The 24616-nt window shown below is 46.4% G+C and overlaps 4 protein-coding genes across 4 annotated transcripts; 1 reads left to right on the top strand and 3 right to left on the bottom strand.

The window, feature by feature from the left end:
* Positions 1 to 760: 760 nt before the first annotated feature.
* CLAFUR5_12174 (uncharacterized protein) lies at positions 761 to 3751 on the top strand (the record flags this gene model as incomplete). Its single annotated transcript, XM_047911322.1, has 1 exon — positions 761 to 3751. One exon carries the CDS (start codon positions 761 to 763, stop codon positions 3749 to 3751), a length of 2991 nt encoding a protein of 996 aa, XP_047767144.1.
* Positions 3752 to 4288: 537 nt separating this feature from the next.
* CLAFUR5_12173 (uncharacterized protein) lies at positions 4289 to 5248 on the bottom strand (the record flags this gene model as incomplete). The annotated part of the gene is made up of 1 exon (XM_047911321.1): positions 4289 to 5248. One exon carries the CDS (start codon positions 5246 to 5248, stop codon positions 4289 to 4291), a length of 960 nt encoding a protein of 319 aa, XP_047767141.1.
* Positions 5249 to 5612: 364 nt separating this feature from the next.
* CLAFUR5_12172 (uncharacterized protein) lies at positions 5613 to 6131 on the bottom strand (the record flags this gene model as incomplete). Its single annotated transcript, XM_047911320.1, has 1 exon — positions 5613 to 6131. The coding sequence occupies one exon, from the start codon at positions 6129 to 6131 to the stop codon at positions 5613 to 5615; it is 519 nt and encodes a 172-aa protein (XP_047767142.1).
* A 132-nt stretch (positions 6132 to 6263) lies between these two features.
* Positions 6264 to 6971, bottom strand: CLAFUR5_12171 (uncharacterized protein; the record flags this gene model as incomplete). Its single annotated transcript, XM_047911319.1, has 3 exons — positions 6264 to 6576; positions 6669 to 6821; positions 6949 to 6971. The coding sequence occupies 3 exons, from the start codon at positions 6969 to 6971 to the stop codon at positions 6264 to 6266; spliced, it is 489 nt and encodes a 162-aa protein (XP_047767140.1).
* Positions 6972 to 24616: the final 17645 nt, after the last annotated feature.

Here is a 24616-nt window from a genome sequence, read left to right as displayed (position 1 = left end):
TTCAGCGACTTGACGCCGAGCTCAATCCCCTAGTAGGCTATCAGTGGCACAAGGGCTCGCGCCTACATTAAAGACCACTGTAGGCAGTGTTTGTTGCGGCCCTGTCAGCTGGTCGGTATTTTCAGCTTTATAACCTACACTGGGACGATCATAGTACATACAATCACAGGTAACTGAAAGCAATGGGTCCCGTTCGCTCCCCTGAATTTAAGCAGTTAACCGCGAGACTAGTACTACGGTGGGTGACCACGTGGGAATTCCTCGTGTTGTATGTTTTTGCTTCTCGATCTTTGCAATCTTCTTTTTGCATATGCAACTTGAAGGGTCCTACATTGCGAAAATGAATTCTTTCCTCTTCAAAAGCCATGTCGGAACGGACCGTGCTCGCTTAAGCTTTGTACCGGCCGCCCGCAATCGAAGGGCAAGTCGCGTCCTCCAGTCGTAGTGTGGACCTGTGTGGTAGCAGCAGCGCTAGCAGGCTACTGATCTTGGATCTCTCTGCTCACGTTCCTTCTGCCCCTTTATCAATCTCTTTATACTCCTCCGACTGTAGTGGCGGACAGTACTCAGGCTACGACGACGAGATCAGCAAACGGTAACGCCGATTGTCGCGGGTTTGCCTCGGCCGCCGACCAAAGCGCGAACTCGCGTGGATCAGCCTTGCAGGTGGCCCTTGCAATCCATCTCAGTCTATAGCACCGCCTCAATACGGCCGTTTTAGGCCGTGGCAAAGGCGTCACTTGACGAGACCACTGGCAAGATGCGGAGCCGGAATAACCTCTACCTCACCTACAAGAAAGATACCAGTCTCCTCTTGTACTGGGTCATCAACACGAGCAACGGAATCGTCAAATCTGGAAAGCAGGCAGAAGATGGCTCCGTGCACCTTAACACCACAGGGCGCACGACAGTCGCCGAGATCGTCAACATGGCCAGACTGATCGCCAAACATCTTGACCCAATCCCTTCCCCAGTCTTCAGGCTTTTCAAAGCGATTATCAAAGCCCGCTCGGCCACTCACGCGGCGTTTCAGCAGATCGTCACCCACAAGCCGGACCCAGAGATCGAGAGGGCCAACGAAACTCACAAGCACTTCATTGACGCACTGACAGAAGCCTTCGAAGCTCTGGGAGGTGCCTCATGGGAACCAACTGACGCTTCTGCGATGGAGGGGAAGGCGCGCGATGATGTCGATTTTCAGAACCAATTCTCGGCATTGAGTCTCGGAAATGCTGGTGGCACTGAAGGCGAGAACGAAGACGATGACGGTTCAGAAGCAAGCAGCGCGCAGACGACGCAAACGAGAATACGGAAGCAGCCGAGGCCCGGGAAAGGCAAGCATGGCAAGCGTGGCAAGAAGGCGAAGTCGAAGGGAGCGACTTCAATTCCCACTGAGGCAGCCATGGCCGACATTCCTGTTGAGAGCTACCGTATCATCGAAGACGGAGGCGGACTTGTCACTGACTACCTGATGGCTGTTTACGCAGTCGTTGGCGAGTGGATGGATCTCAGACTCTATACCCAAGATCTATGGCGTGAGGTAGCATACGACGGCCTCAACAGTGCTGTCGCTGCTGCACTGACTAACATAGCCATCTCTATGGTCAAGCGAACCTGCATTGCCGTCTTCGCGGAGTTTCCAGGCCACGAGTCGTATGATACCATCATCAACACGATGACACGCGGCGATTTAGAAAAAGCTCAAACGCAATTTGGGATGAGCTTGTATCGAGTTTTGCAGTGCGGTCACCAGACTGACAGGGTCAAAGAAACCTTCCTCGATGTCAAGGAACAGTTCTGGGTGCACGCCTACAATGACCTTGTCGATTTCATCACTGACTTCCGCAAGAATCGTGGCAAGCCGACAAAGGCCATGCAGGCCCAGCTCGACACCTGGACTCCAACAATGGAGCTTCAACGCGTTACCAACGAGGATCGTGTCAGATGGCGCCGTCTATACACTATCTCATGGCTCTACGACTTGGTCAACGTGTTCTCTTCCATCGTTGTTCAGCGGAATACCATGAAGGGCGAGCATCACATCTATGAGAACGTCGATTGGTCAAATACCGGCCCCTGGCATCAAACTCGTAGGCTTTTCGGACTCAGCGAGTTTGCTGGCGACATCACGACACTAGCGATGCAGAAACAGGGCACCGATATCAAGGGCAAGATCCTGCCCCATCATGTTTTCCAGCTCCAATGCATTGTCGATTCTTTCGCTGCGTCGCGGGGATGGACTGTCAATCCGCTCCGAGGCCATATCCTTGCTGGACCATCTCGTAGGTTCCGACCTCGACGCGATGTCGATCTATTTCTCGACCGCGAAAACGAGAGGCTAGGCCACGGAGTACTGCAGTCGATTGATGTGCTCAAGCAACTCATGGAGAAAGATTGCGACAGCCAATGTGAGTCCTCCCAGCACTCTGACAGTTGTGAGCTGCTCGAATTGCTTAAGCTGGACTTTGTGGATTGGTTGGGAGAGTCCAGATACATGTATGGTCTCAAGACGATTCCGCCTTCTTCGTTTTCAAAGCACAATTCAAACGGCCTTTGGGAGTATTCTCCGTTACTTTGCGCCGCCGGCTTGGTCGAAGGCATCGTCATAGTTCAACGAATCGTGATGCAGCTTTGGGACAACATGCCCGAGCCCACCCTCGCCATTCACTTGCACAACATGCTTGTCGAGCAGAGCTATCTGGAAAGTCCCACTGGCCTGTACGCTACTATCGTGGCTCTTCATCAAGACCAGTTCTTCCCCGACGGCATTCCCACCGAAAACTTCTCTGGCGCGCTTTCCGCTCGAGTGAATCAGGGTCACGCCGACCGAGCTTCGCTACGCCGCCGCACCCAGGCACTCGCTCGCGACCCAACCAAAGACATCCATGACATATTAGACGTCAAGCTCAACCGTTTCTTCACGGGCAAATCGGACCTTATGATGTATTACGACGCCGGGTGGGCGCCGGAAAGGGTTCCGGACGCAGATGTCAGGCTCAAGTCGATTTTGTACATGATGCGCGTAATGAGCACAGAACGCATGATCGATCCCGAGACTGGCGAGCGGCGGCTCAAGGAGACGGAGCTCGTCAAGCGCGCCAGCAGAGACAGAGATCGAAAACACGCCTCGATGCTGCAAGATGTTGCATCAGGGTCAATACTTGAAGCACAGAGGCACGCCGCGGCCACTGACGTCGATGACGACGCTGCATTCACTGAGGCAGCCATGCGTCAGATTCCGGCGCTGAATGAGTACAAGCTGCCACCTCCAGGCCGTGATCCGTACAACTTGCACCAAGAGCAAAAGAAGAAGAGACCGGTGGCGGATGCCCAAGGCCGCGATCTGCTCACCCTGCTGCGCCCTGATCTGTTCGCCGACGTTTGCGGTAACAATCCAGTCTCCAGCGTCAACTATGTCTGGGTGACTTGCATCATCATCATGCTTTTCGTGAAAATCGAGGACCATTTCAGCAAAGCCAGGCATCCACTGTGGGTAGAGACGTACGAAAGGTCATCGCGCTCACGCCCGCAGTGGCTCAAGCGCGTCGACCTGGTTGTAAAGGCTATGGCAAGTGAGAATGAGGACGCGATGAGACTTTTTGCGAAAGCGTTCGAGGAGATGAGGGGCGGCATCCTCGCTTGTGTGTACTGGGAGGATTTGAAGGTAGGCGAGTCGGGTCTAAAGGAGGACTCGACGAGCGAAGATGGCAGTGACGGCATCCCTGGTCCAGACCAGTGCACGCTCATGTAGTCTGATTGTGGCTGCGTATGGTGTGGCTGCGTATGGTGTGGCTGCGTATGGTGTGGCTGCGTATGGTGTTTCGAGCACCATAGACTACATAGTTATCGTCGAAGATATACGCGCGCTCGAACCCTTCCATGCTCCGAGTCGCCGTTCCACCGCGATGTCGCTACCCCAAATTCATTCGCACAGCCACTATTCTGTACCAACTGATGGACCTCCTCGCACAGCGCCCCGCCGAGAGGACTAGGATGCAGTTCTTCATCCATCTGCCAGCCGGTTTCGTGAATAGCAGCCAGCTTGATCAGATCACGCGCAATGGCTCTGTACGCAGTGTTCGTTCCAGCCACGATATAGGTCTTCACCGCAGCCACGACACTCTCGAGGAGGTCTTCGGCTTCGCTGCTCAGAGTCTGAGTGTCGTCATTGGGTGCTGCTGTGCTGGTCTGGATATCGTCGGGGTTATGGTCCTCTCTGGCCAAGTCTTGGTCGATCACATCGTCAGAAAGATCTACCTCGTGGCTTGATACCTGTTCGTAATCATTCTCACAAGACTCCTCGGCATCGTACCAACCCTCCTTCCTCTTCCTGGTGCTCGAACTCTTCTTCCCGATCATGACCCCGACAATCGACTGTCGGCAAGCTTGACCTGTTCCGAGCATTCGAGTATCTCCTCGCGGTCTCTTGAGCAAATATGACCACTTGAGTGAAGAGCTGGTCCACGTTCTGCTCAAAGGTTCCCCAGGTCTCGCACCTCTCGTCGTACTTCGGCAAAGGGAGACCCACGACTTCCAGATGCTGCAGCCATCCGGAAGAAAGATCGCCATAAAGAGCCCGTGCAGTCTGCTCTGGCCACTCGTCCCACAGCTCAGACAGCTTTGCCAGAACATATCGACCCGCCTCCGCCCAACCTGACCAACAACATGCCTCTCTGAAGTTGAGCCGTGCTTCAATGGCGCTCTCAAAGTCAGGCGTGAGCCGGACTATGGCGGCAATGGTCTGGGAGCGAAGATGCAGACGTGTGATCAGAATTGGGTCGTCCCAGTCAGGTCTTGCCTCCCAGAAGTGCTTATGGTCCTCTTCGGTGAAGCAGAGGCTCACTAATGTCTCACGGAAAAGGTCGTCGTCCAAATTCACCTCCAAGTTCTCCTCGGCGTCCAGTAGCTCCACATGGATCCAGTCGTCGTAGATGAGTGGTCCATCAGTGTCTGGTATGACTGTCAACGTACGTGGAGCGACTTGAATTTCTTCGTCTACGATTTCCTCCGAGCTCTCGATATCCTCGCCCTCGTCTGAGTCCGAGTCTTCCCAATCTTCTGGCTTCTTATACAAGGGCGTGCGGCAGGAAGGACAAGTGCGCGCAGTAGTAAACCACTCTTTAGCGCACTTCATACAGAATGAATGGCCGCATTCGGTTTTGATCGGCACAACAAATGGCTCGTAGCAAATTGGGCACTTGTCGGCGGCGAGGTTCGCAAGGAAGTCGGCTTGTGCTGGAAGCGCCATCGTGTGTGTTGGATGTTGATATCAGGGTGAAGGCTGTGGCGAAAGTCGAGATACAATGATGAGTTGCGCACTGTGGTCGGTGATGTTTGTGGAAGGTGGAAGCTTGAGAAAGCGGGATTTCCTGGAGCGCCGCTGAGAGCACGAGCACGGACCAGAATTTCGCATTCACTCACGCGAGATCACATGTTCTCTTGTACGCTCATCTGCGCTGCGCAGGCATCAAGCAATATTCACTGTTGTCGTCACCTATGGCATTGTATACATGATTCCAGCCAGTGTCATGCCAAGGCATAGGTTATGTTGAGTCTATGTATGTGTTGCTACTACACCTGTTCTTGCAACAACATATCACATGCAACTCAACTCACTCCTGGAGTCCAAGCACAAAAGAGAAGTACGCACCCATTTCTCGGCTTCTAGACCTCTCCACCTCCTCTCTCTCATCGTCCAGCGAGCCCTCGTCCCCGGCCTTGATCACCTCGTGAATTCTCTTCGAAAGCTCGAGCGAATATGTATGCCATAGCTTATTGTGAAGCGCTTCTCTAGTCTCACAGGTTGTGTTCTCCTTGTACATCACACATGCGATGGCTCTGTATTCTGCTTCATTTCTGAGAACAAGATTCTTCCGAAGCTCATTGACGATGTTGGCGATCGTAGTCGCGGGCACATCGTCACCTTGCATGATAAGAGCCTCCAGCGCAACGGCGGTGGATGTCGTCGTGATCTGAGGCGTGGCCATGGCTCGAATGGGCCGGCTCTCTGGCAGCGAGTTGTGGTATGCTTCCTGGGCGAAGATGATGATGCGGTTCATCGCGCGATGCATGTGCTCCTCAAATGTGCTGGGAAGCTCGTCTTTAGGTATCCATGAATCGTATTCAGGCATAGCGCGCCCGTTCACCTGTAGGTATGAGCTCCGATCGTTCAGCATCTGCTGCTTGACTCGAGCGGCGGGTTGCAACGTCGAATCTGTGCTTAAATTCCTCGTCGTCGACTTGATGCTCGCCGCGAGCTCTCCTCATTCATCCCAACACATCATGTCCCGAGTCGTAGTGCCCATGTAGTCCTCGTTGTAACGTGATGGGAGTAGCACGTGAACAGCGGCCTTGATCTGGCCAGAGAGATGCTTGCAGTCGATCAGAACCAGAACATCCCATTCGGACTTCGTCGACCAGAACTGATCATACGCATTTGGCCAGTCCATCAAGTTTCGGGGATTGATTGGCGTTGTGGCGTCGAAGAGATGCAGCAAGGTTCGTTGGAACGTCTTGGCATCGGCAGTGTTCAGATAGTCCTCTTCAGGGTCAGGAAGTTCGATGTTGCGCGACCTCCTTGGAAGAATGCCATCGCCACGAAGTTCCAAAATAGTAATGAATGGTGGGCGAGGGACCTCGGGTTCCAGATGGCGTGTTGCTTAGCATACCATTCTTGCAAAGGATCAAGCTCTTCTGCTTCGCTCTCATCGTCCGAGTCATCCTCTTCGGGTGACTCGGAAACATAGAGCTCCGCACGGCACGACGGGCAAGTGTGAGCGGTTTCGAACCAGATTGTAGCACACTCAAGGCAGAAGAGGTGGCTACATGTTGTCTTGACAGGTTCTGTTAGGGTCTGGGATGTGTCAGTACTGAACACAACTCGAGTCTATGTGCGACAACGTACATCGTAGCAGATCGGACACTCATCAGGTTAGCGCAGTGCGATACTCTTCCTTCGTCGGTAGCGCCATGCTGATGTCTGTTTGCTGCGGTAGCGGATCTATGGGGAGGGTTATAAAAGATGGCAGATCGTATGGTGGTGGCGATTGAAGAAAATGTGCTGTTGGCGGTTGTGAACCTCCAAAGGTAAGCGTAGCGGAGTGGAGCTCTCTACCAACCCTTCTAGACTGCAAAGTAGCGTGCGATCCACGCTACCGCTACCCGACGTACAGTGCTTATTATACGACGACATAGGCGTTAGCGACGAGTACATGTTTGCGAGTTCGCCGACAGGCACAGTGCGGTAGGTCACGTGACCCTACAGCATGAGAGTTGACCAATCAGAGCGGGCGCCAAGGCTAGTTGAGGGCTGGTGATAGAGCTCCACTCCGTCCTCGCTGACGCCACCACCTACGCTCGAGTGTTCGCAAGCTCACACGTCGCTACGGTGGATGGCTAGCGCTCGTCGGTCGTTACGCTTAATGATCGGCTTTAAGATCTCTGACAAGTGGGGATTTACAGTCCTGGGCATAGTTTTTACAACCCCTGTTATTCCACCTTTCCTCATTACGAAGGATGTATCCACTGCTTGGCGTAGCTCACTACCTAGTATGTCCTCTATTGTTAGCTATTACTACCTCGCAGCGTTCTCGTATACTCTTATATATACGTTATATATCCTTAGGTATTATTAAGAATATATAGGCCGTAGGTCAAGTATATAGGTATAGGTATGTTATATAACTAGATCACGTGACTAGGGTTTACTAGCCTATAGGCTAGCAAACATCCGGACACCTAGTATCTACCTATACTAACACTAGCGATACTATATAGATAGATAGATAGATTATTCATTCGCCTGTTTTAGTGCCCTATGGCCTATGCAGGTCTCTCGCTATTTAGGTCTATTTGTGTAGGTAGGAAACCCGATTAACGGATGAAAACCTCCTCGTCTTTGCCCTCCTCGTTCTTTCCTGTCTTGTCCTTTCGTTCTCCTTCCTTCAGGGTACGCTAGTGTCATGGTTGTTACCCTATGACTACCTTGCCCGTAACCCTAGTGATGTCCTCCTCTCGATTCCCTTTCTCCCTTCTGTTTCCCCGGCTCTTCTCTCTCTCTCCCTCCTCTCTATCCACCTTTCCGTTTCTACTACTAGGGAGAATTGCTCTAGGTAGTCCTCGTTAAGGATCCATCTTGTCACTCTCCTTATATCTTGTCTGTCCTGGATGATGGCCTAGTATTGCCTGTCTCTTGCCTTCGCCCTCCACTGGCTTCTCCCTTTTACCCACTTAGTACAGTTCAGCACTATGTGCTCCGGGTTTTGGGATAGGTAGCCATAGGGGCAACGTTTGGAATCGTATCCTAGGACTCTTCTTTGGTGCAAGTATGTTCTCAGCCCAATGTGCTCAGAGCGAATCTGGATAGCTATGCTTGCTTCCGCCCTCTTCAGGTCTTTATAGATAAGGTAGTTATACCTCCCGAAGGTCCTGGCCGCTAGTAGGGCTCCTAGCCTCACCGGTTTTTGGTTCCAACGCGTTTCCTATAGGTGACCTATGATCCTTTCTGCTTGGCTTTGCTTCTTTTTCCCTTTGTCCCCTATGTTAGCTTGCTCCCTCAGAGCTTCTCTCTGTTCAAGGCAAGGAAGGAATCGTATTTAGCAAGCTAGCTACGAGATAAGGTGACAAGTCTTAACCGCGCTTTCCCACTCATCTAGTACCACCGTGTAGCCTCGTTTCGAGAGGTTAGCCCGGAGCAAAAGCTTCCCTCTACGCCCTCCCTCCCTATTTGCTCCTTAAGCCAATATCCACCTCCATAGGCCTAAGCCCTTTAGTGCTCTCTATTGACCGACATGCGCATCCGTCCTCTCGGGCTATATAGACAGTGTTAGCCGTCGCTGCTAGTGTACACCACGCCCTAGGTTTTGACGCCCTTCGCGTTACCGCAGCCTATCTCTAGAAAGCGGCCGTCCATGCCTCGTAGGTTTGCTCGGGGCACACACCACGCCGGGCAGCGTACTCCTTACGTTTCCACCTACTAACCAATATGAAGTTCCTTATCACCCTGCCCTCGATCCTCCCCGATCACAGAACTAATCCACTTGCATTGTACGTCTTTTCCCCGTCCTAACAGCCGTCTTTTCCTTGCTCAGGCTATCGTCTTTTCCTCGTCGCAATCTACCATGTCAGACTAGGTGCGTTATGTAGCGGGACAGGCAGTGCCTTAGGCAAAACCCTCGTTCCTATACCGGGTGTTTAATAGGCCCTTATAGGCTTCGTCGCGTGTCCACCTACCCACCGCATTGCCCGCTAGCAAACACTAGATTGTTTCGTAGTCCGCTCGACGCCGTTGCATAGTCCGCTCAGTTGTTGTTCTATAGTCCGCTCGTCTAATGTTCGTCGCTTAGCCCGCTCGGTTTGCGGTCTCCGGAGGTGAAAATTCTGCACTTATACCAGAGGTGTCCTGTCGAGCGTATAGGCCACGGTTCCGCGCCCTTCTTACACGTAGAAAGAAGAGGGACTCGCTCCCGACACGAGTACACGATCGTCGGATGGTTTTCATACCCGTTTTGCTAGTAGTCCTCTGTTCGCCGCGGCTTCGCCTACGCTACGCGCCCGTCGCGCCCACGACGCTCTAGCGTGAGAATACTTGGCTCTCTCGTAGCTAGACGAGAGGTTCGTAGCCGACACCACGTACAGGTGATTCTCGTCGTCGACCGATACTATATATAGATATACGCTATCCTATTAGGTCCTTCTTCGTCTTTCGTATAATCCGCCGTCTTCTACTACTACGTAACTCGTACCTATTTAATAGGTTATAAGCCCGAGTTAGTAACTCGGTCTTTTACCCTCGATAAAGTCGTATTAGAGTTATTCCTCTTTAGAACAAAAGGAAGGTAGACTAGAGGCCGTACCCGTATCATATAGGAAGCTATAGCCGTACTATAGGTGTATATAAGACGTAAAAGAGCCTAGTAAGGCACTATTAGACTCCGAGTTAGGGAGCCTATACTAATACCTTAGACAAGTAGGCGAGCTTACTAAGAAGAGTCGCTCTCCGGACATCGCGTTCGTATCGACTAACTATTTATTCTAAGAGAGCCGTAGTGTCTTAGAAACCCCCTCTACTAAGAGAGTTACGCTATAGTGTCTTAGTACTAACACGATCCTTACTAACCGACTTTCCTCCTCTTCCCGGCGGATAGCCATCCTCTCGGCTATTAACCTCGCGTTCGGTTTATCCTATTTCGATCCGATCGCGTACGACCGAATATATCCTTTTACCTAAGGGTAGCTAACCTGTCCCTTAACTTATAAAAATAGAGAACGAGACTAGGTTTATAAGAAAGAGAGTAGTACCTCTTCTAACAAGAGAGAACTACGAAATATAGTTCAAGCTAATAAGAATATACCTAGTATTAAAGCAAGTTGACTAGGTCCTCGAAGATATTATTACGGACATTCCCGCTACAACCCTATCTATAGCGACACCCTCTATATTATCGGAGTTATCCCTTCTATTAGATCAAGCGATAAGGAAGGTATCGTATAGACGGTACAATATAACGGCCCTATATAAGATGTATATCTGTCTGTCGATAGATGACTAAGAGATAATATACGAGATCCGGTATACAAAAGAGTTGTAGGAATAGGCTAAAGCTAAATATAAGAGAAGACTTCTCGCTACTAGAAGAAGTTTGCTTTAGCAATATACTAATTTCGTGATAATAGAGGACTAGTTAATAGATGACGCCTAGTAGGAGCTTAGCTTAATTATAAGGAGGGCTGTTTCAATCTCGCCTTAGTTCTAAGACATTAAGACTAAGGACAGAAAGATCTAGTAACTCTTAGTAGCTCTACTAGACTCATTTGGCTCAATTCGCGATACAATTGATGCCTAGGTGAATCTCTTACTATAAGACATTCTTATAATCCTTAGGGAGAAGCAAGAATCAATAATTTATTAAGGGACAGCTATGTTCGCTAAGAAGGGTTTCTAGGGCAAGCTTACGTACTATCTCTATAATAGTGACCATTTTATAAGCAAGTGCCTACACCTTTCTATAGCTTAGTAGGCTATTAGGAATAAGGACAAACTAGCTAGGGTTACCTACCCTACTAAGAGATAACCGTCACTACCTCGTAGGAGGTTATTATTACTAAACCTTCGTGATATCCTTAAGGTAATAACGTACCTTACAAAGTAGATAAAGGAGAGCCGTAAGCTAAAGGCCTCCTCTAGTAAGCCTATAAGGGCCTATATGACCTAGGAAGACGTATTAGACTCTAAGATACTATTAGAAGATAATGATGTTGATAAGGTTGCCTATTCTACTATAGAAGCTAAAGGCAAGTACCCCTCGTCCGAGTAGTTGCTTAACTCTTGTGCATCATTATATATAACTGACTAAGATTCACTATTTAGGACAATAAAGCCTCTTTAAAAGAGGAAGTAGATCAAGGTTAGGGGTGGCTATCTATAAGCTATATATATAGGAAGTGCAGTAATAGGTAGTCCTTCTAGAAAGCAAATTGTCTTAGAAAATGTCCTGTTTGTTCCTAGCCTTAGAGTTAGTCTTGTTTCGTAGAATTAGCTTAGCTAACAGTTTGCTATCTAACTACCTAGTTTCACCCTAAAATCCTTGTCTAGTAAACCCGTTGTCTAGACTAAACTTCGAGGAGGAGTACCGTTTATCTACTCAATCTCGGAAATTCTTAAGCTATAGTATACTAGTATACTCTCTTAAGAACGTAACGGTACCGCTATAGCTAACACTAAGTCCGAAGATCAGTAGGAGCTATAGTATAGAAGATATATATACCTTGGCAAGGGACTGCTAAGAAACCTATATAGAGTTACTAATAAGAAAGATCCTATTCCTATTCCTTCTAAATACTAGAATTGTAAGGTCTGCTCCCTTATAAACATAAGGAAGTTCAAAGGACCTACTATAGAGAGGAAAGGGGAGAGGCTGGCCCTTATCTCTATTGACATCTATAGGCCTTTTTAGGGCGTAGTCTCTAGGCTAGGATATAAATATTAGCTTGAGATTGTAGACAACTTCTCTAGGAAGAAGTGGGTAATCCCTTTGAAGGCTAGGAGCGACGCTCCTATAGCCCTACGGGATTAGAAGGTCTAGGCAGAACGGTAGTTAAGGTACTTTCTGTCTACGATCCGTAGTAATAGTACAAAGGAAATTCTCGCCTTACTAAAAGAGTAGGAGAAGGAGTTTGGTACTTAGATAGACATAACTAATGCCTATAACTCTCTTTAGAATAGACCTATAGAAAGGTCAATTTAAGCCTCTAAGAACATAGTCCGGGCTATACTTGAAGACTCTAGTATACTAGTTAAGTTCTAGCTAGAAGCTTTATAAGTATAGACTATGATCAGAAATAGACTACCTAATAGTCCGGGCTATACTTGAAGACTCTAGTATACTAGTTAAGTTCTGGCTAGAAGCTTTATAAGTATAGACTATGATCAGAAATAGACTACCTAATAGTCCGATCATTAATAGTATTGCTCTTTTACTAGAAGAAGCCTTTACTAGCTAAGTACCGTTAGTCGACTATTTCCGCGTCTAGGGATACAAAGCTATAGTCTATATAGACCTAAGAGCCTAACCTTAAGGCTTAAGGAGAGACAAGTTAATAAACCGAGGAAAAGAAGCCGTGTTTATAGGCTACTTAGAAAACACTACAAAACAATAGCTGTTCTAGGATCCCGATATAAAAGCTATAAAAGCGTATAGTCACGTCGACTAGTTTAAGAATAAGAAGGGGAGAGATATAGATCTTAGTATCACCTTTACTAACTAGCCGAGTCGAGCGCTATAGCGCAATCCTATTAGGAGGAAGCCCTTTAGGGCGAAATTTTCCGATAGGGGATTATTAGAAACACCGTTACGAAGGCTAGGAGAAAATATTGAAACACTATCGAAGGCCGATAACGGTAGATCTATACAGAATCTACCCGAGTTATATATACTATAGTAACCGCTATCTATATAACTTCCCCCTCCCCTAAAGGACATTAGGGAATACTAGAAGTTTAGAGACTAGGGTACTCTAATAAAAGAAAAAGAAGATGTCGTTTAGCTCGACCTATCCGAACACCTAGCGCTACCTTAGGTTATAGGTAATAAGAGGTTAAGGGGGGACGGAGATAATAACTCTAAAGAGTATAAAGCTAAGTAATATAAGGCTCTTATCGCCTAGATGTTCTATCTAGACCCTATAATAAGCTAGGTAGAGGAGATTCTAAACGACGTAGAAGAATATATATTTACTACTATTAGGTAGGCTATAGCCTATTAGTAGGAAGTACTTATCCTAAAGTCCTATAAGGTAGCCGTAGGAGACCCCGAATAGGGACATATATTAAATAGGTACGAGTTACGTAGTAGTAGAAGACGGCGGATTATACGAAAGACGAAGAAGGACCTAATAGGATAGCGTATATCTATATATAGTATCGCTAGTAATAGTATAGGTGTTTTAGGAGGGACAGCTATACTTAGGACTTGACTAGTAAGCCCTGATTACTAATCCCCCTAAGTACCTAATGTTGACCCTATAACCTATATATTCTTAATAATATATATAGAGAGAGGTAATCGAGAACGAACTTATTACCTTAGTAAGTAATAATACCTAGGAAGTAGTTATACCGCTAAAGGGTACGAATCTAATTACTTCTAGGTAGGTCTTTAATATAAAAAGAATAATTAGTAGAGTATAAGGGCGCGCGTACTATAGGGTCCGAACGAGATAGTTATTGTTCTACGAAGCTACGAAAGAGGAGCGCGAGGCGCGGCGAAGTTATAAAGCAAAGCTAAGCCGCGCTAACCTAATACGGAAGGTCCGCGGTTTAGCCGGGCCGACGTAGCTATAGTAAGGGGTTACGGGCTACCCGTGATAGTACCCCCCCTCCTAAAATACGCCTTAGTCCTCTAAGCGTTATATACCTTATAAGGCTACTTGCCTATCGAGCTCTATAACCGCGCGAACGCCTAATTATCCTCTAGTGCCCTATCGTTATCCGATAACATCGCATTCGCTCTATTAAGACTATCCTCGACCGGCTTCCTTCGAGAAACATATTGCCTAGTTAGCTAGCTTGCCCTAGACCTAAGTCTGTCTTCGGCTAGTACTCGCGTATAATCCTTATAACCAAAGTTAGGTATTATTATAGGCTCTATAGGCTCTACTCGAGTATCGAAGATATACGGAGCAGATTCTATTAGAGGTAAGGCTCGAGGCGACTTATTCGTAACGGTGTCTTTCGGAATGACCCTGATCGTGTTAAGTCCGAGCACCTTAGTAGCTAGTAGGGACTAGTTAGATAGAGCTACGAAGCCTATAGGCGTAGACAACTCCGGCCGGTTATAGTAAAAGTCTATAATAGCGGCGGCTACGTGTTGAAGGATGTCCTCTATAGATTACTAGGTCTTACTATCCTCCTCGTTCTAATATCTAGCCTATTTCACCTTATACTATATATCTACCTTACGCTTATACCCCTTTATCACCTTGCCTACCCGCTTACGGGTATATATATTAAGGATCTTTTCTACCTCGTATATATACGTAGGTACTACTACTATATCGGCTACTATATTAGCCTCGGTAGTGTCAGGTTCGATAGTTATCGGTAGTAGCGGCGCTAGATACTACCCTTTAAGTAGTAGGAAATCGGGGTGGTCGGCTCGTTATAGTAGTAAGGTATAGAAGTAGTTATTAAGTCCTACTAGAGCGTTCTATAGTTTCAGTCGATAAGAGAGTCTAGCTAGTATAACTTCCGTAATCTAGTAAGGGCCGGTATATCTCCTATCTAGCTTCTTAGATAGTCGAGTCGTACGGATGTTCTTAGTACTAAGATATACCTAATTACCTACCTTATAGTCTAGAGGAATGCTTCGGTAGCGGTTTACTACTTCTACTTAGAGAGCTTATAACATTCGTATATTCTCTTAAAGGTACTTATAAAGCTCGTAAATTCGACGTATAAAGGTTTCTACTAATCGCGTATCTAGTTGCTAGAGAGTAGTCAGTCCTCCCTCCTTTCTAGCGTTTAGGTCAACTCGCTCTATAAACTTAGGGTTGTAGCCTAAGGTAGCGTAGAACGGCGACATACTAGTAGTCTTAGATAGGTAATTATTGATCGCGAACTAAGTAAGGTATAGCTATTCTGCCTAGTTATCCCATACCTTATTAGTGAATATACAAAGATACTATTCTATCGCCTAGTTAGTACGTTCTGACTGTCTATTAGTTTCTAGGTAATACGAAGAACTTAGCTTACGATTTATACAGAGTATCTTATAGAGTTTCTTCTAGAAGGTAGTAACCTACTACTTACTACGGTCTAATATAATAGTGTTAGGAAACCCGCGCCAATAGAACATGTTGAGAATATGCAGGTCATAGGGTCAACATTAGGTGCTTAGGGGGATTAGTAATCAGGGCTTGCTAGTCAAGTCCTGAGTACAGCTGTCCCTCCTGAAACACCTACACCAACACCGGCGATACTGTATGTAGATACACGCTATCCCATTGGGTCCTTCTTTGTCTTTTGTGTGATCCGCCGTCTTCCACTGCTGCGCAACTCGTACCTGTTTAACAGGCTATGAGCCCGGGTTAGCAACTCGGTGTTTCACCCTCGACAAAGTCGTATTGGAGTTATTCCTCTTCAGAACAAAAGGAAGGCAGACTGGAGGCCGCACCCGCATTGCACAGGAAGCTACAGCCGCGCTGTAGGTGCATATAAGACGTGAAAGAGCCTAGTGAGGCACTGTCAGACTCCGAGTCAGGGAGCCTGTGCCAATACCTCAGACAAGTGGGCGAGCTTACTGAGAAGAGTCGCTCTCCGGACATCGCGTTCGCATCGACTAACTGTTCATTCTGAGAGAGCCGCAGTGTCTCAGAAACCCCCTCTGCTGAGAGAGTTACGCTACAGTGTCTCAGCACCAACACGATCCTTACCGACCGACTTTCCTCCTCTTCCCGGCGGATAGCCATCCTCTCGGCTATTAACCTCGCGTTCGGTTTATCCTATTTCGATCCGATCGCGTACGACCGAATATATCCTTTTACCTAAGGGTAGCTAACCTGTCCCTTAACTTATAAAAATAGAGAACGAGACTAGGTTTATAAGAAAGAGAGTAGTACCTCTTCTAACAAGAGAGAACTACGAAATATAGTTCAAGCTAATAAGAATATACCTAGTATTAAAGCAAGTTGACTAGGTCCTCGAAGATATTATTACGGACATTCCCGCTGCAACCCCATCTATAGCGACACCCTCTACATTATCGGAGTCATCCCTTCCTTTAGATCAAGCGATAAGGAAGGCATCGTACAGACGGCACAATGCAACGGCCCTGTATGAGATGTACATCTGTCTGTCGACAGATGACCAAGAGATGACATACGAGATCCGGCATGCGAAGGAGTTGTGGGAATGGGCTGAAGCCAAATACAAGAGAAGACTTCTCGCTACTGGAAGAAGTTTGCTTCAGCAATACACCAATTTCGTGATGACAGAGGACCAGTCAATAGATGACGCCTGGCAGGAGCTTAGCTCAATTGCAAGGAGGGCTGTTTTAATCTCGCCTCAGTTCCAAGACATCAAGACTGAGCACAGAAAGATCCAGCAACTCTTAGCAGCTCTGCCAGACTCATTTGGCTCAATTCGCGATGCAATTGATGCCCAGGTGAATCTCTCACCACAAGACATTCTTGCAATCCTTAGGGAGAAGCAAGAATCAATGATTCATCAAGGGACAGCCATGTTCGCTAAGAAGGGTTTCCAGGGCAAGCTCACGTGCCATCTCTGCAATGGTGACCATTTTATGAGCAAGTGCCCACACCTTTCTGCAGCTCAGCAGGCTGTTAGGAACAAGGACAAACTAGCTAGGGTTACCTACCCTGCTAAGAGACAACCGTCACCACCTCGTAGGAGGTCATGATCACCAAACCTTCGTGATGTCCTCAAGGTGATGACGGACCTTGCAAAGCAGATGAAGGAGAGCCGCAAGCCAAAGGCCTCCTCTAGTAAGAAGCCTGCAAGGGCCCGTGCGACCCAGGAAGACGCATCAGACCCTGAGATACCATCAGAAGATGATGATGTTGATGAGGTTGCCCATTCCACTGTGGAAGCCAAGGGCAAGTACCCCTCGTCCGAGTGGTTGCTTGACTCTTGTGCTTCATCACATATGACTGACCAAGATTCACTATTCAGGACACTGAAGCCTCTTCAAAAGAGGAAGTGGATCAAGGTTGGGGGTGGCTATCTACAAGCTACACATATGGGAAGTGCAGTAATGGGTGGTCCTTCTGGAAAGCAAATTGTCTTAGAAAATGTCTTGTTTGTTCCTGGCCTTGGAGTTAGTCTTGTTTCTTGGAATCAGTTCAGCCAACAATTTGCTGTCCAACCACCCAGTTTCACCCTTAAATCCCTTTCTGGAAAACCTGTTGTCCAGACAAAACTGAGAGGGGGTGTTCCATTCATTCAAAGTGTTTCAGAGCAGCTTGAAGCTATGCCTCAAGCATATGCCTCTCTACAGGAGCATGACTTGGATCTGTCCAAGTTGGGTACACATTTTGAGTGTGAATTGGAACAGGCTATGACTGCCACTGAGTCCCAGGACCAGTGGGAGCTATAGCATAGAAGATGTGCACACCTTAGCAAGGGACTGCTAAGAAACCTGCATAGAGTCACTGACAAGAAAGATCCCATTCCTGTTCCTTCTGAACACCAGAACTGCAAGATCTGCTCCCTTGCAAACATGAGGAAGTTCAAAGGACCTGCCACAGAGAGGAAAGGAGAGAGGCTGGCCCTCATCTCTATTGACATCTGTGGGCCTTTTCAAGGGGCAGTCTCAAGACTTGGCTTCAAGTACTGGCTTGAGATTGTAGACAACTTCTTGAGGAAGAAGTAGGTAATCCCTTTGAAGGCTAGGAGTGATGCTCCTACAGCTCTAAAGGAATGGAAGGTTCAGGTAGAGAACAGCTCAAGGTGTTTTCTATCTGCAATCCGTAGTGATGGTGCAAGGGAAATTCTTTCCTTGCTAAAACAGTGGGAGAAGGAGTTTGGCATTCAGATGGACACAACTGATGCCTACAACTCACTTCAGAATGGACCTGTGGAAAGGTCAATCCAAGCCTCTGAGAATACAGTGAGAGCTATGCTTAAGGACTCGAGTATGCCAGTTGAATTCTGGCTAGAGGCCCTTATTGCTCAAACTGTGGTCAGAAACAGACTTCCAAATGGACCAATAATAGATGGTACTACTCTTTTACTAGAAGAAGCCTTCACTGGCCAGGTACTATCAGTTGACCATTTGAGAGTCTAGGGATGTAAAGCAGTGGTCTGTGTAGACCCGAGATCCCAACCTCAAGGCTTGAGAAGTGACGAGCTCATGAATAGGGGTAAAGAAGTTGTCTTTGTTGGCTATGTGGAGGACACCACAAAGCAATGGCTCTTCTGGGAGCCTGACATGAAAGCCATCAAAACACACGGGCAAGTTGACTGGTTTGAGAATGAGAAGGGGGGGGGGTGATATGGATCTTGGCATCACCTTCACAAACCAGTCAAGCAGAGCCCTGAAGAGAAACCCCGTTGGAAGACCTCCTGCTCAGGTCTCCAGTTCATCAATGCAGCCACAGCAGCTCCAGGCAAAGCCTCTGTTTGTGCAACTTCCCCAACCTCCAAAAGACATTAGAGTGTACCAGAAGAGTGGAGTAGAGGGGACTCCAAGAAAAGAAAAGGAAGAGGAACTTGTTCAGGAGGATCAACCTCAACAGCCACCTCAGCTTGTAGGCAACAAGAGGTCAAGGGGGGATGAAGATGATGGCTCTGCTGAGCATGAAGCCAAGCATCATAGGGCATTGATTGCTCAGATGTTTCATTTTGATCCAACTATGAGCTGGGTTGAGGAAATCCTGAATGATGTGGAGGGATATGCATTTGCTGCTGTTAGGCAGGCCATAGCCTACCAGCAGGAAGTGCCAATCCCAAAGTCCTATAAGGAGGCAGTGGGAGACCCCAATTGGGGACATATGTGGAAAGAGGCAATCCAGAAAGAACTTATTGCCTTAGGAAGCAACAACACCTTGGATCCAGTTGTACCACCAAGGGGTGCAAACCTGGTTACATCTAAGTGGGTTTTTGATGTGAAAAGAATGATCAGTGGAGCCATTGAAAAGTTCAAGGCAAGACTGGTTACAAGAGGGTTTTCACAGAAATATGGTGTTGACTTTGAAGAGACCTTTGCACCTACTGTTAGGCATAATACCCTTAGGGTCTTCATGGCTGTAGTATGTGAGAGAGATCTTGAGATGCACCAGGTGGATGTGAACAATGCTTTCACCGAAAGCAGCCTTCTTAAAGACATCTATATGATCCCACCCCCAGGTGTTGAAATTCCACTAAATATGGTCTTCAAGGTCCTTAGAAGCCTGTATAGACTGAAGCAAGCAGCTAGAGATTGGAACAAGCTCTGTGTTGCCAAGCTAGAACAGATTGGATCCACCTAGTCCCAGGTGAATCTATGCCTAATCATCCACAGAGGAAGAGACATCATGGTCCTCACCTATATAGATGACATCCCCATTGCAGCTCTAAAGCTGTCAGATGTTCAGTAGTTCAAGGCTGAATTTAGAAAAGTGTTCAAGATCAAAGATCTTAGGGAACCTAAGAAGATCCTTAGAATGAGGATTACAAGAAACAGGTTCTAAGGTACTGTAAAGCTTGATCAAGGACACTACATCCAAACTAACCTTGCCAAGATGGGCATCTCTCTAGAGAAGGCCACACCCATACTCTCACCTATAGACAGCTATAAGGATCTGAGACCTTTAGCTACTATGGATGAGAGGTGCAACAAACAGGAGTACTAGAGTTGCAATGGTACCTGGATGTGGCTAATGACAATGACAAGGCCAGACCTTACTTTCCCCCTTGAAAGAATCAGCTTATATGTTGCTGACCCTTCAAAGCAACATCTTAGAGCTTTGAAGAAACTCTCCAGATATCTGAGATCATACCCAGACCTGGGCTTGATGTACAGAAGAGGAGGAGGTATTCTCCAGGGATACTTAGATTCTGGTTATGCTATAGACAAGGCAGACAGAGTCTCAATCTTTGGACATGTGTGGTTCCTTTATAAATCACCTGTGTCCTAGATGAGTAGGAAGCAGAAGTCTGTTGCCACATCAACAATAGAGGCTGAGTCCATGGCTATAAATGCAGCAGCCAAGCAGTCACAGTTTCTTGCTGCAGTCCTTAGGGAGATGAGGTGTCCTGACCTGGTTGGAGAGTGTTCATTCCAACCTAGGATCAAGGCAAGCAGTACTGTTGATGAGCTGAGACCCGTGGAGCTTATGGGTGACAACCTAGCAGCTTTGACCTTTGTCAAAGATGCCCATGTCCATGACAGGTCAAAGCATATTGATGTTGCATACCACTATGTCAGGAATCTCTCGTGGCAAAGGAAGATTGCAGTGGATTACTGCCATATAAAGGACATAGTTGCTGATAGGCTGGCTAAGCCCCTCAATGGCCAGCAGTTTCAAAACTTTGTAAGGCAGCTCCAGCTTGTATAAGGGATTGTTTGAGACCTTCTGACCTGAGTGGGAGTGTTGAGAATATGCAGGTCATAGGGTCAACATTAGGTGCTTAGGGGGATTAGTAATCAGGGCTTGCTAGTCAAGTCCTGAGTACAGCTGTCCCTCCTGAAACACCTACACCAACACCGGCGATACTGTATGTAGATACACGCTATCCCATTGGGTCCTTCTTCGTCTTTTGTGTGATCCGCCGTCTTCCACTGCTGCGCAACTCGTACCTGTTTAACAGAACATATATTTAAGGAAAAGCCTTGCCGCATTCTGTACTATTATTGCGCTAATAGGGATCAGCTCGACTTCCTTAGTAAGCCTATTAGTAACGGTCATAATATTGTTATAGACTATACCGTTAAGAGTACTATCTAGGAGTCCGATAACGAAGTCGACTACAATATATTTCTAAGGCCGATCTAGAACAGGAAGTGGCTATAATAATCCTAGTGGCTAGGAGTATAGAGATTTTGTTATACGGTAGGTACGGTAATTCGTAGTATATCTACGTACGGATCTCGCTAATCTAGGCTAGTAGAATTTACGTACTACGAGTTTATAAGTATAAGCTCGTCTTAGATAGCCTACTACTAGAGCGTTATAGTTTATCTTAATTATCCTAGTCTATAAGGCTTAGTCATTTAGTACCTATAAGCTCTAGCCGTCGTATTGATTACGAATATATAGTAGGTCGCTATCTACTTTATAGTATACTAGGTAAATCTTCGCTCTCTATAGTAGTGTAGGAGTGCGGTCTTTCTATAGGTCCTTAATCGCGGTCTTAAGCTCGTTATCGGTTACGTACGCCGTCGACATTCGATACTCGAGTTCGGCTTCCCGCTAACTTTTACGCGTCGCCGGTTGTTTAGTAGGCGTATCTCGTTCTATAGGTATGAACTCTTTAGCTTTAGGGTTTAGCTATACTAGTTCCTCTTCTTCCGGCGTATCTTCTACTATTGCCTATAGTAAGGCGATCTTAAGGAATCGCTTAGGAGGTAGTAATGTCTAATACTAATGCTAGTTCCGAGGGTCGTTCACCCCCTACGGAAGGTCCTAGCTACGTCTCGTTAGGCTGTCTAGCTTTGTACCTTGAAGTCCTAGATGGTATATTATCTTGAAGTTGAACTGTAACAAGAACTTAGCCTAACGCGCTTATCGCCGATTTAGCTACTTTGTCTTTATAAAGTATTCCAGGTTCTTATAGTCGGTATAAATCTTGACTAGCTATAAGTCCTTATTATCTGCCTTGTAGACAAGCTCGGGTCTCTATTCCTTAAAAGCCTTAATAATAGCTAATAGTTCCTTATTATAGATTTTATAGTTATACTCCTAAAGACTTAACTTCTTCGAGTAGAAGGCTATAGGATGAAGTATACTATTCTCGTTATACTACGAAAGTACGCTAGCGTTTATAAAATCTAAAGAATCTGTCTCTACTACTATTTCCCTACCTAGTACGTAATATACGAGTATGCCGGCTTTGCTAAACGTAGCTTTCAAATTATTAAAGGCTCGTTAGCAATCTAGTGACTATTAAATCCTTCTATTCTTATGATTACTTAGTCCGTCCGACTTGGTCAGGTTTGTAAGAGAAGTAGCTATACGCGAAAATGTTTCGATAAACCGCCTATAGAAGTTAGCAAATCTAAGGAAGGCCTAGATATCCTTTAGGTTCTTAGGAGCTTCCTATGTCTGAATACATTCGAGTTTCACGGGGTCTATCTCGATGCCGTTAGGGGTTATAATTAGCCTAAGATACTTCACTTTCTATTAGTAGAATTCGCTTTCATCGATGTCTACTATAAGTCCTATATCGCGTAGCTTAGTAAGAACCTTCCGTACGTATTCAATGTGCTCCTCTAAGTTGTTACTAAAGATAAGTACGTTATCTAGGTAGGCCGACACAAAGTCGTCTAGGTGTTCTTATAAGACCTTATTAATATATAATTAGAACGATATTCGTCCGTTATATAAGCCAAATAGCAACACTAGACACTCGTAGATACCGTATCGTATCGTTAACGCCGTTAACTACTCGTACCCTTTAGCTATCCGTAACTTGTTAAAGGCTACTATAATATCTAGCTTCGTAAAGTACTTCTTGCCGTATATACGGTTAAGCGTCTCTTATATCAAGGGAATCGGATACCGGTTCTTAATAGTAATCGCATTTAATCCTCTATAGTCGATGTAAATACGTAGCCTACCTCTAGGCTTACGTACTACTAGTACTAGTATAGGAGACTAGCTCGTCTTTTGCCCTACTTTCCGTACCTTCCCTTTAGATGTTTACTCGTCTAGCTATTTCTTAACTACCTCGTTCTCCTTCTTAGCTAGGCCGTAGGGCTTGCGGTATAGTAACTCTTAAAGACTATTAGGCTTAATATAAATCTTATGATCTACGCCTAGTTAGTAAGGTAGGAGTCCTTTATAATCCTTAGCTAAGAAAGCGTCCGTAATATCGTAGTATATCGGCGGCAACTTCTCCTTCGGGTTGTGATTAAACTGCTTATTTAAGAATTGGTCTAGATTATTAGTAGCTATTACACTTAGCTTAAGCTCTCCGCCGTCCCTCTTACGCCTAGTAGGCATAATATAGAAGCACTTAGCCCTAGGCCGGTACGCGTACATCTCCTACGCGCGTTAAGAAACGCCCTAGTAGTCCACTTCTTTATTGTCTATGTCTTCTAGGTCATATAATAAGACGTTTAGCTCTGCCCCTCCTACTATAAAGCTCGCTACTTCTCTAGTAAAGGGCTCTAGTCCGTACCGTACTAGTGCCTACTTCTTCTTCTCGCGGTAGTTTAGGGATTATACTATTGTCGATATCTTATTCTATAGATAGTAACTAAAGCAGTAATCCGATCTAAATACTACCTCGCCTATCTCCTAGAAGATGTTTAGGTTGTACGCTATAAGCTACGGTAGGCTAAAGACGATGTCGTATTCGAGGTCGGTAACGTAGTATAATATTTGCTCGTAATAATCGCTAATAACTACGTCTATAAGGGCCGCGTATATAATCTACCGCGTAGTGGCCGTTCTATCTCCTAGTATTAGTCGTCGGCTTTACGTTAAAGGGATTAGGGGTATTATATATTTACGTATAAATTTCTAGTTAAGAAAGAGAGAGGTAGAAGTAGAATCTATAAGGCCTCGAGCCTTTCTATATTATATTATTACGGGTAACACTATATAAGGGTACATAGCTAGCTATTACTTATCTAGTACGTATACCGATATCTTAAGCTCCTTACTATAGTCTATTACCGTCTCTTACATTCCGTGTCTCTCAATCTTATACTCTTTCTATCCTAGGAAGTTCGGGTAACCGCTATCTACTACGCTTAGGTAGCGGTCGTGCTATTTCCCTACTATAGATCGGCTACTAGGGAACTAAGGTTTACGTTCGGATTCGGCGTAGTATTGCGTAGACGCGGTAGGCGATAGTTGCTATCGTACCTATATATTAGGTATTTAGGGTTAGTCGATACGGAAGAACCTATACGGTAGTAGTAGTACTTACTCTACTTCTTAAGGTCTTCGCGCTACTTACGGTTAAGCGTAGGTAGGTTCTATAGATATGTCGGTAGATCCTCCTTCTTCTTAGTACTAGCGTACTATAGTAGCCGCTATACTAAGGCACCTACTATACCGGTAGCGGTACTAGTAACTACGTTACCGTTATTCTAGTTATTCTAGCCGCTATTACCGTTCGAGTTGCTATTACTACGGGGGCGCTCCTTCTACGGGTATAGTCGATCTGTCTCGTAGAAGCTCTCGTCTAGTACAGTGTACTCCTCGATAACGTCTTATATACTATCTAGGCGGCGGTCGACTTCGCGGTCGCCGAAGGTCTTAATAAAGTACTTACGGTTTAGTCGGTTATAGAATAGTATAAGCTCGGTCTTATCGGTCTATAATATCTAGGCGCGTAGCTTCGAGTAGCGGGTATAGAAGGCTATAAAGGTTTCGCCTTGTTCTTACTTATAGGTAGTAATGTTAACTATAGCCTTAGTTCCTTTATTACGTATACTATATTAGCGTG

Source organism: Fulvia fulva, chromosome 10 (assembly GCF_020509005.1).
Source record: "Fulvia fulva chromosome 10, complete sequence".
NCBI lineage: Eukaryota > Fungi > Ascomycota > Dothideomycetes > Mycosphaerellales > Mycosphaerellaceae > Fulvia > Fulvia fulva.
This window is presented reverse-complemented; position numbering and strand designations above follow the sequence as displayed.